The sequence below is a fragment of the Apium graveolens genome, chromosome 2 (genome assembly GCF_009905375.1).
Source record: "Apium graveolens cultivar Ventura chromosome 2, ASM990537v1, whole genome shotgun sequence".
Lineage (NCBI taxonomy): Eukaryota > Viridiplantae > Streptophyta > Magnoliopsida > Apiales > Apiaceae > Apium > Apium graveolens.
In genome coordinates, this window is record NC_133648.1 from 114,744,774 (window position 1) to 114,757,417 (window position 12,644).

At 33.5% G+C, this 12,644-nt stretch overlaps 1 protein-coding gene across 1 annotated transcript; it reads right to left on the reverse strand.

The window, feature by feature from the left end:
• Positions 1 to 5,844: 5,844 nt before the first annotated feature.
• Positions 5,845 to 7,886, reverse strand: LOC141707766 (transcription termination factor MTEF18, mitochondrial-like). The gene has a single exon (XM_074511111.1). The coding sequence runs from the start codon at positions 7,614 to 7,616 to the stop codon at positions 5,889 to 5,891; it is 1,728 nt and encodes a 575-aa protein (XP_074367212.1). The 5' UTR covers positions 7,617 to 7,886; the 3' UTR covers positions 5,845 to 5,888.
• Between the last annotated feature and the right edge of the window lie 4,758 nt (positions 7,887 to 12,644).

Consider the following 12,644-nt stretch of genomic DNA (forward strand, 5'->3'; position numbering starts at 1 on the left):
TTTATAAAATAAAAGTAAATAATTAAAAACTCAGAAACAGTTTCTGGAAAATGGAATTGAGGTTTGGTGGATCAAAATCGGGTCTGAAATAAAACAAACGGGTCGGGTCCGGTTTAATCGGGTCCTCAAGAACTGCCCCACCGGCAATGACGCCGGTGGGTTTTCCGGCGAATGAATCCGGCCTAAACAGCGATGAAACGATGAAATCAGTTGAGGGTTTTCATTCCCCGTGCTTCTAGGAACTCAATCCCACCGTCATCTTCTATCCCCGTCGCATGGATCGTTTTATCCGGCCAAAAACAGAGTAAACGCCGGCGAGCTTCACCCGAGTCCGACGTGCTCGATTCCCAGGGCAAATAGGCATCGTTCAATTCGTTTCTTGGTGGGTTTTCGTTCAGAATTTTACCAGGAACATAACAACATCAATATCATAACCTATCAATCTCTACAACGATTTCTCCGGCTAAAACAAGAAGAAATCTGGCCAAAACCCAAACTAACCATTTCGTACATGAAAAATTGCAAATAATATATCAAAACAAAGCTTATGAGTTCTACAATCAAACCCCTATATTCAAAACAATCACAGATTCTTGCAAATACAAAAATGAACTAATTAAAGTTTACATAAACCCTAAACTAAGAACAACTATCTAGAACATAACTCCGATCAATTAACTATCACCAATCAATTGTAAACAAGTAAAGGAAACTATATCAAGCATCAAAATCAACCCAGAACCCCAGAATCAAAAACCCCCAAATCGGGTATAAACCCTAGAATTACGAATTGAAAATCAACGTAATAAAACACAAAATTGATGACAGAATTAGAAAGTAGGGATCAAGAGCTTTCGATTGAGTACTCACATGTTTGATTTGGAGATCAGAATCACTGTCAAATCTTTGCTTGAAATCAAGAACTCAAGAACCCTAATTTCTGAATTTGGGAATTAATTTGCAGAATTATGAATTAATTAATAATAATCAGGGTATTTATAGTATGAAAAATAATACTCCTAAATAAAATTAAGGGGCTAATTATACATTTAATAAAAATATTTGGCCCTAATTTTTATAATTTTTGGGTATTAAAATTTAATTTTTAAATATTTTATATATACAATATATATATGCCAAAAATTCCCAAAAATTGTGAATAATTCAAAAATACAAAGAAATGGTATAAATAAAAGTCCTATAATTTTATAAAAATAAAAATGTGCTTTTTGTGGGGTTTTTAACACCCAATGGGACCCGGAAAAGTCATTTTTCGTAAAACGAGAAAATTTATAAAATATCTAGATGTTCAGAATATTGCGATTGTAAAAGTCGTATGATGAAAAATAAGGCCCATTATTTTATTTGAAATACTGGCTTTAAAATCATTATTTGGGTTGCAAAGCGTTTCAAATGAAACCTTTGAATACGATATAAAACATCTGAAAAATACCTTAAAAATATAGAAATGATACAGAATACACGTAGCATGTAACAATTAGGGTTTAACAGATAATCACACATAACTGACATATTAATACACATATTTTATTATAAATATGATATAATACAACGTAAATTTCCCGGTTGTTACAAAAGTTGCCTGAGTACTCTTTATGTTGGTTGGGTCTATGCAGTTGGGTATAGCTCCGCACTATATCCTGACTGATCAGCGGGTTATAGTGCATATGTTGGTTCTTGTTTCCAGTCTTGTTCATTTGGTACTCGCCAGCATTGGCAAATTACTATCCTATACAGATTCAGATGGTTGTTCCAACCAGCAGCTTATTGGTTCACTTATTTCTCTCTCTTTATACTATATATTGTTGCAGGCTTGTTGAGCAATTTTGGCTCATCCCCTTTTATTGTTATTCCTATTATTTTACAGTTAAGGTAGAGAATGAAACCCATCAGGACCCGCATAGTCAAGAAGCGAGTCAAGCAGCGGGACCCTCTTATACCAAGAGTGTTCCTTCCCATTCCCGAAGAGAGCTTTGAATTGCCAGATCAGGTGTAACAGGATAAGTAGTAATGTTGGGTTGAATAAAAGTCTTTTTGTAGTTTGAATAAAAGTTGTGTGGTGAGATTGTAGATAGAATAAAGTTTTGTAACAAAAAGAGTTCTTAAGACAGGTTTTATTTATTTGGGTTTGTAATAAAGTGTAGTATGTGGTTCTTGTTTTCAACTCAACCCTTAAAAGATCCTGAGTAGTATTAGTTCGGGGTAATTATTATATTTATATTCCGCTTGTGCAGGTTTAGTTGTAGTTGTTAATAATGCCCCAAATCTATACCCCGGATTTGAAGGGTGTTATAGAGAGGGTGGGAGAATCTGAAACAAACAAGGAAAAAGTGAAAGTTGAACATTATACTAAAGTTAAACAAATGCATGATGCATCATATATCACATTGGAAGATAGGGAACATATCATCTTTATTTGTTCTCTGGAATCACTTTTCACCTCACTTAAAGTCCCATGATAATATTTTATCTTTGAGGTTTTTAAGAAAAATTTATTCGAAACACTTGGTAAATTATATACTGCAATACACTTAAGCAAACTACCAATAACAAATCAGATATCACGATGACGACGACATAGTAACATACGATCTTAGTTGATGTTTTAAATGGAAAAAAAATGTAAAAATACAATATGAGACCACGCATAATATGGAGAGTATTGTTAACAGAAAGTACTAAATATGTTAATATACTATATTGATCTTGCTCTTCAGATTAATCATTTAAGCTTAGCCCTTGCACATTGGTGAGCAGATATGAATGTGAAGGCAAAATAATTGACATGTGGATGTCAAATTTTCAATATGTTCAGAAAATATTTCTTGATATCAGCAGCTGCATGCACTGTGATACTCTAACACACATGTGTGAACATAAACATTATTAAAATTAGGTAGAGCATGCATGGAACAATGTTTATTTTAAAGTTACAACTTAGTATCCACAGTTACACATATGGCCTAAGTCTCCTCTGATTAAGAAGGAATGATGTAAATAAATAAAACATGTAGTCTAACTTTACATCAAAATAATGGATGACAAAATGTTCACAAAAAGAATTACAAAACCATGGGCGTAAAGTTGCTTACCATGGATGAGAATTGACACGATTAATTGATGGTATAAAACATTGATGACAAAACAATCTCTTCTTTTTCTTCAAATAGCTGTCGGGATTTACTGAATCATCGCCCTTCTGCAATTGCAGTTGCAGCTTTCGTATAAGCAAAGTAATGAGTAAGAGACTCAACCATTAGCTACCTACTCAATTGGTGAATTTGGTAATCTTACTGAGAAGAGAAACATTCACAATTATTGAAAGCTTCAATGACATCAAAGGGTTAATCATATGACCCCTGAAGGTGTAAACGGAACCTAATCTGACATAATCCAACCACAAATTAGTTATGATGTTAAGAATTCATGAGTGGAGGTGTTTAAATACAGTGAACATAAAGTCATATAGAGTAATTGGCTCACGTGAAGCAAAAGAACTTCCATAGATAAAACCGATAGTTAGCCATCTTGAACTTTAAAGTTTCACAGCAGCATCTTTAGCAAATTCGGGTCAAATGTGGCACCCATTTAAAAATCCAAGTAAAGGTCTCCACTTAACAACTTACATATTGGGCTTGATTAATTTTCAAAACAAGACGTCAAAGCTAGCTTGCAAACTATTATTTAAATCTTGAAAACATGCCTTGCATTGTCCTGTGTAACAAATCCAAGTAACTGGTAGTCTGGTACTCTTGAAGGCATTTTATTCTTAATGGTTCATTGTCACATTATTGCACTTCAAAGCTCTTGCTTCTTCATGACCCAGGGAAGCCTAAACAAAACCTCTAGTTCTAAGTCAGTGGCGTATCTTATCGAAATCTGAGATCACAGAGTTGTGGACATATCTCGATTATTAATATTGAAATCAGAGGCAAAAGAAAATGATTAAAATTTATATATGACAAGAAAAGCATGACCTTTTATATAAAACTTAAACTGGGATCTTCTTACAAAGCAATAACTACATCCGAGTCCTATCAATGTTAGAAGGGTATCCTGCAACTATTCAAGAGCTAGACTAGTAAGGTAGAAGTCATTCTTAGTGTAATGAACCTTCTAATCGCAACCTATATTGAGCAATTACTAGATATTTTTTCTCTTTTGGTGTTGAAACTGTGCAATTGCTATTTTATCTTGTTCTTTATATTTGAAGGTAGATGTCAAATGCTTTTATAGTTAATAAAATTCAAATCCATATGGTGCTTGGCTTTCACCACATAAGTAGGTGATTCAATGTCCTGTTTTACTCCCTTGCATAAGAACTTCTAAAAAGATCCATACATTAAAATTACTTCCAGGCCCTACAAGGAACTACAAATGTCTATCGACCTCGGTCTAGAGTCTAGTCCATAGCCATTTTGATTGTCAACTCTAGTCACCCTGTATAATATAAGACTCTTACATCTTTGGATTCAGTAGGTGATGCATGACAGGTATTAAAAACAAGTAAAAGGATAGATATTTGTGGATTAACCACAAAAAACCCACTTCTAACTTCTAAGGTGATCCAACTGAAAAAGAATCACAACCCTAGGATTTCTCAACCACAGAAGAGAAGTTTGTTAGGATCGCAACCCATAACACGAAAGAGAACAATCTCAATTTCAATAATAATCAATTCTATTCCATAACGAAGCTTACAATTTCTTATATAAAAATCCTAAAACTTGGTAAACAAGTAAGATCCTAAAAAATAGCAAACTAATTCTAATTGATAATTACTACCTAATAATTCTTACCTACTATATATAAAATTATTCTTAACCAAATATAAGTAGATCCATTCCTAACTAATAATATAAAATAAATACAAACTAATATTGTTATTCTTCGTTCCGCATCAGTAGGCAGTTTCTTTTAGAAGTAACTGTCACCAGGTTGCAATATTCCTAGGTCGTTAAGGTTGAAACCATGTGAAACTGCTGTATTCCTAAATTTTACTACTTCGTGGACCACATATAAATTATACATCTGGAAGATTAGCACGTCTGCAAGTTGACAAAGGAATTTAACTAGTGCAGATCGTGCAGAGGAAGTTGAACACCTACTGCCTACAATTTGTGTAGGTAGAAAAGGCAAGATAAATCTATGGATATCCTTAAGTGAGCAAAGAATGAACTCAAAAGCATAACGTAGTACTAGTACACAAACTGGCAAAATATGATAAGTCCGAAGATTAAATTCAAAAGTATTGTATATACTTAGTTTCTCTATTCATGGAGCTCGAGTTTAAACTATAATATCAAGATCGGTGTAAGTTATCTGGAATCATTCGACATCCGGACAAGCATGCACTACTTGCCACCACTCAACTTGTTAATATCAACTGTGTTCGATCTCGTGCCATTAATTTATTTATCTTTTTTTAAGAAAAGATGGCAAAAGACATGATGAAAAATAAAGGAAAAGAAGTGATCTTGATCGAAGCTTAACATGAAAATTCAAAAATGATACCTCTACGCAAAAAATTTCTTTTAACGTGCCCTACCTTGTGCAGATATTTCTTCAATTTTAGATATTACTATAGATGCAATACATTAAATTAAAGCAAACAGTTTCGAGTTATCAAATCATGTTAGAACTTTACAGAGTTACATTGTATTTAAGTATGCGAAAAATGATGACAAGTCAAAAACGAATTACCTGTCCTCATGCAATTTCTTCGCTAACGGCTCAAGCTCATGTGTGTTCATATCCTAGCAAATAAAAAGCTCAGATACTCGACAAATGTTAGATTGCAGGAGAACCCCGTGATATAGAAAGTATTGGAAAACAAATTCCCATAGCTAAAGAAAAAATTAGGATTTTCAGTCAGAATAAATATCTTTCTTAAACTTATCCCACATTTCAAGACCTTCAGGATGTTGCTCTACATACTGCTTTATGAATGCCATATCTGAGCATGCAATGATGGTACTTAAAGCTAGATTGGGTTCCGCTGTTCCCTCTGCAACGAGCCAATTATACATTGAAAATCTAAGATTGACTCGTTGTATTGTATATGATACATAGGCTGGAAATGCTATTAATGAAGATACTGGATGTCCTAAACCATTTACAAGAAAATCAATCTTCATTTCAAGCATATTCTTGGACATATTCAGAATTTGAGGAGCTAGTTTGAGCATTTCTAGTAGATCCTTACGGTCAAAACCGGCATCGACCAAATAATTGAATCTCTCCTGAAGTTCTCCGGCTTTGCCTCTAAAAGCCTTAAAAGCTTTTTTCATTTCAGGCGAATTCTCAATATATCCTAGGTCCAACAAGAACTTAGCCTTCTGTTTTTGTGGACTCTCTTTCTGTATATTTAATGGTTTCACTCTTGATCCCATAACCCAACTTTTCAGAACTTGTGGGTCCTTGGTGATGATTTCACGAAGTCGTGCTTTACCAATATTCAAACACACCAACAAGCTGTCAACCTTTTTTAAATTACATGAACCAAGCAATAAAGGGTGTGTACGCATTATTTTCCCGATCTCCTGACCATTCAACTCGGATTCAACAAGAAAATGATAGGATTGTCTCATATTCCGTGCATAAATGCCAAGGTCACTTTGTGGGAAGTGCAGAAACATATCAATTATCTGACTAGAGGTGACTCCAAATTTTAGTATGAAACTAATTAGGGAAGTAGCTGTTCTTCCGGAACACTCAAAAATAAGTCGTGAAGCCTGACTCAAAATTTCTCGCAATTGCATCTTACTGCAACCCATCTTACGTAATAAGCACAAAAGCTCATACACATGTCTCCAATTGTATGTATCTCCCTTTAACATATGTTCCTCAATCCAACCACACTCGATGTCCAGAGTTTTCAACTTTTCTACAGCTATCAAGAAATCCCTATGAATATTGTCCAACAAAAGATACGGATTTGAAACAACAATGTCACTAACTGTAGACTTATCAAACCCCAATTCTTCAAAAGATTTTAGCTTTGCTTGCAAAATCTCACAATCATGCCGAAACACCTCCGTAGCCTCTTTATATATCTTCCCTATCTTATTCCGGACAATACCATAATTACACAAAACATAGTAATTCTCTAGCAACAACTTATCATCATTCAAGAAAAACACATTGCGTGGCAAAAATGAAGAATACTCGCTAGGACTCAAACCAATACTCTCAAAAAAGGGTTCAAACTCATTAATCGGATGGTACCTTAAAAATCGAGTTATTGACTTTCCAATATTCTCGTCATTAGTAAATTTCTTCAAAATATTTTCAAGAAACCGCGGAGAATTCATACTCATATTTTCAGCATCCCTAAACTGCATACTCCTAGTCGAATGCAAATATTCTAACAATGCAGTCTGCGCCTCTTTTCTTCGACCCCTACTTACTTTAATCAATGGAACATCCTCATTTCTATCACTTTTTCTCTTACCATAAAACCTAGGGTTTTTAACAATCTGGCATGACCCAGATGCCCAAAAAGCAATCTTTGATGATTCAAAGTTGGTTTTAGCAAAATTAAAGAAAACCCATTTGAGATCAGACCTTAATAAATGATTCTTGAAATGTATCATAGCTAATGTGATCAGATATGCAGTGTATTATTAGAAACATACAAAAGGGGGCAGCTTTGAAGCTTTTTATTCATATAAGTTGAGTTCTTACCTTGTGAGGAAGCTTATTGGTTGATAATTTTTTAGTGGCCTGGCCGCCATTAGAAGAGCTCTAAAGAAAATAATGTATGTATATTTGTATGTATAGGCACAGACTGATGGTTTAAAGATGGGGTTTACACAACGATAAGGGTTTAAGACTTAAATTTCGGGTTTTTGTGAATCTTTTTGTTTGGAATTGGAGGAGGATAAATAATAATTAAAATTTATAATTGCAGAGTATGTACCTGACTTTTCATAAATGCAATTTGTGTACTTCGATTTTAAAAAAAGCTGCATTTTATATATCGGTATTTGTACACATATTAGTCACTAATTCCAATAAAAATTGGTTCTTTTTATTGGTGGAATTGATATGAAAGGAGGGGGCCATTAACATTTATTATTTAACCACCAATAAAAAGAGCTCATTTATAAGAGAGTTAGTGACTATTATGTGCTCTTGGACATAACATAAAAAATCCCTTTGTATATTTTATGTCCAACTCTTTCGAACCCGACCCGTAAACCATTTCTATGACTAACCGCCGTTAGTTGTCCGTTACTGCATCCAAGTTTGGCGATCTGAGAATGAAATTCAGCAAATTTTTAATTGTTCAAACTTTATACTTCTTTTATGTATCTTTTTATAGTACATTTCTAAGCATTTAAAATCAGGGGACCAAAATTTACATGAAAAATATATTTGTTATATTTTTGAATTTTAATACATAACTATTCCTGCTTATACATGTTCATTTGTTTATTTTGAACGGCTAATTTCAAGAATTTGAGTGTGTGTATATATATATCAACTGATATTTTTTTGATAAAAAATTTAATAAATATATTTTTTCCACAAAGGTTAAACTTTTAAAAATATATACTCCCTCCGTCCCAATATACATGTCCCTTTTGAAAAAAATATTGTCCCAAATTATTTATCCCTCTTTTCTTTCAATGTAAATTTAAGCATAATTTTTCAAAATTATTCTTAGATTTGTTATTTCCAAGATTTGACTTTCTAAAATTAGTATCTATTCTCTTTTTTCAATGCATTTAATGAGGTATTTTGTTGAAAATGTTATCCAACTAACCCTTTTCTTAATATGCGTTTTTTTTTCCAAAAGGGACATTTAAAATGGAACGGAGGGAGTATATATTTAAAACTCGTTCAAATTAAAATTTAAGCATACATGCATGTTATTCTTTTATTAGTTTCTTTATATTAAGTTTAAGTGAATATTTCTTCCATCTTAAAAATTAGTCGTATTATGATCTTTCTGAAATATATTAGCTTAAATCGCGTGTGATGCACGGGTTTCCGTTATTATTTAAAAAATTTATTTATCCCAACATATTATAATTTCAAATATTTATATAAATATATAATTATTATAAATTTATAATAAAAATAATAGGATGACATGTGGTCGTAATTTAATTGGATAAATAGTTTAAGAATTTAGTAGTTTAGCGGATATATTATAACGACTCGTGTAATCTTTTTGAATTATTTAATTATGCAATTATGGAAATTATTAAATAAATAAAATATGTGTGTTGGTTTTGACCGCTATGTGTTACTTGATTATTATCCATATGTGATTTATAGTGTATCGGATTGTCCGCGCGATTAATTATGCGATCATATTGAATTGTTTCACTTTTAAAAGTGGATTTAATACAAATTTATTTGTATAAATATTTGAAGTGTCTCTAAAATTGTTTTTATGGTTTTATAATTTTAATAATTATTTTTAGGATTTTATAAAATTGAGAAATCAATATTTTATTATTTATTTATTTTTAAATAATTTTCTGATCACTTTAATTTGTAAAATCCATATTTAATTCTAAAACTCTTCAAAAATTATGAAACTTATGTTTTTATAAATTTAGGGATATTTCTAACATTTTAAGACTGTTTCCGTAAATTTTTGAATTTATTTTAAGTACAGCTCAGTTCTTAACTGTAAATGCGGGTATAAGTTGCGTTTCAAACATTTATTTAAAAATTACGAAATCTACATTTTTATTAACTTCGGGATATTTCTATCATTTTAAAATTAATTTGAAATTATTCTGGTTACTATTAATTCATACTCTATTTCGTAATATCAAATAAATCGTTACGAAAAATGGGGCTATTCGGGAAATCAATATACATGTCTTGCAGTTAAAAGGACACGTATCTGTTTTCCCCTGTCCAGTTAACACGTGTGCAAAGGGGGGAAATTTCTATTATCATTTTATTAAAGCATCTCAGTCTCTCTTATCTCCTTCATCTCCCTTAATCCCTCCATCTCTCCTTCCTCGATCACTTTCTTTTTCTTTCTTTCTTCCTATGGATTTGCTCGCCTGATTTCCGGTCTATTTTTCCGACAGCCTCCGGTTCCGCCCATCTCTGTTGTTGCACCGCCTTGTGCTTCTATTTTCCGGCGACTCCGCCGCCTGTTCTTTCGGCACCGTTACTGTCTTGCTTCTATCTTCCCTGTACTAAATCATTTGTCCAATCTCTGGTATATATATATATATATGTATATATGCAGTTGCAGTGTGCATTTTGTGTGTGTTGTGTATAAATTCGTGTGTGTATATGCGATTGGGTTTGTGTGTGTGGTTATTGGCGCGTGGGTGCGCGCGTGAGTTCCTGTGATTAATTTACTTGATGTGCTGCTATGGTTCAAAACAGTTCTGATTTGAATATTATTATTTCGGCAGGAAAATATTTGATTAATGTCAATGAAATAAATTTTTCGTACGGGGAAAATTTTGTTGCTAATTGGTGAAGTTCGTGTGGAAATTCAAAGTTTATTGGGTACCGACGAGTTTTGCCGCCGTCGGCGATAAGCCTCGGCGAGCCGACGGTGGACCGTGATGATTATATTCTGAGTCCTAACTTAATAATTAAATAAATGTAAAATGCGAATAATAATTAAAAATAGTACTGAATTGGTGGTTGGGAAAATTATGGATGTTGATTGTTGTAATTATGGATTGTTGTGGTGAATTGACGTCGATTATATTCGACGGGTAGTCCGATAAACGAAGGAAATCCTGTCCGATTTTAGGAAAACTGAATTACGCAAACACAGAAACGTATCCGATGAATATCGGGACGTCAAGAGGCTATATATATATGTGTGTGTGTTTTATACGAAACTTGATTGTATAATGTGTTGAAATATTTTTCTAAATCGATAAGTATTTTCCGAAAACGAACACTGAACCGATTTTCGAGAACGTGAACCCTAAGTGATACGTGTATAATTATATGAAGTATGTTACGAGTCGAATTTTGTTAACGTTCGGGTAGACTGTTAACGAGGATATGTCAAGCATAATCGAATGTCTAAGTTAGGATGTTTCGACCTTGTAGGTTCTAGTCGGAATGCCCGAGAATTGGAATTGGACGAAAGATAGTTGATGGTGAGTCGAAAAGCTCAGGAAGGTCCCAATCAAAGGACTTGAGTGTTGAGGTCGAATCCAGAGTGATATAGTGGTTGGACGTAAAAGCCTAAGCGGCAGAGTTGGCCCAGAATTGATCAGTAGTAGTTGTAAAGCCTTGTAAGGCAAATACTTTCAAACTTTTCCTCAAGATATATCGCAATTATTTTCGAACTGTTTCATAAAATGTCGCTCTTATTCAAAATAACTCTTGGTTACATTGCAAGTGCATTACACTATTTACCCTTGAATCCCTGATTTTTCTTGATCTTGAGCCGTAAGCCTTGTTCTTTGTAAACCATCCTTTGTTGATCCTCAGACACCAAACCACACAAATATGATACTATTTCCCAAATGTTTAACTACCAAACACCAAACACCAGAAGAAAATGGTTTGAAAACACAGAAACTTTTATACTCCAATCATTCTTAGTAACATCAAAGAACCATATCCTGAAAAATCATTACTGGTCTGACACCTGACCCTTATACAAACTGAAAACCGTTTCTTATACATACCCTGATATACCCTTGAGATATCCATGAGTTTTCTTACGTTTTTATGCAAATGTTTAACCATCATCGATTATGATCTTGTTTTATTGAATCATATTGTTATCATATTGAACTGCTTGAGGATTGGATAGTTTTTTTTTATATATGTGGACCAGATTCATGGTCAGACCATACCAATGGTCAAGTTAGGCCAATGTGTGCCTTGGATCCAGTAATTAGAGCAGTGCTTTGTGCTTGCTCGGGGTTAGTGCGTGACTGATCAGCAGCCTAACCTTGGTTTTTAAAACTTAAAATGAGTATCCAATTCTAATGATGAGTTAAAAAGAAACTTGATTCCTTTGAATCATCTCATTTGATCATTGTTTAATCTCAGTTACCACTATTATGACTTGCTGAGCTAGTTAGCTCACCCTTGCGATTCTTTTATATATTTTACAGTTGAAAAGAATATAGATGATAGTGAAGTTCCTCAGTCCAAAGTGCGGGCTAAGGTTCCAGTTGAGTTGAATCGAGCTAGCAGAAGCTTCATGCGGTAGAGAGATAATCAGATTGTGAGAATGATTTCCTTATCAATTGTAAATTAAATTAGTTAGGATTTGGTACGTTGTAATAAAGGTTAAGATTTTGGCTTGTTTTCATACTTTAACCTGTTGCGATCCGTGGTTATGTGAAACAGGGTCATTGCAATTAATATTTTATGTACAGGTTTATATATTGTGAATGTGTTGTGGACCCCCAAATTTCTGACCCGGGTTTGGAGGGCGCCACAGGTTGGTATCAGAGTCACAGGTTATAAGTCACTGAAACAAGCCTAGATTGTCAGGATTGGTTAGAGGGTTAGGATTAGGAATATGAAGTAGAAAGATAAGATGTTGTGAGATTGAGTGCGATGGTATAGTAGGTCTCCGGCACGGTTTTTGTTGTGATTCGGGATTCTTGGCTTGCGATGTGATTTCCAGACAACGGCAATGGCAGATTCTGATT

Coding starts and splice junctions, on each gene's coding strand:
- LOC141707766 (XM_074511111.1), bottom strand. CDS start 7,616: ATGATACATTTCAAGAATCATTTATTAAGGTCTGATCTCAAATGGGTT.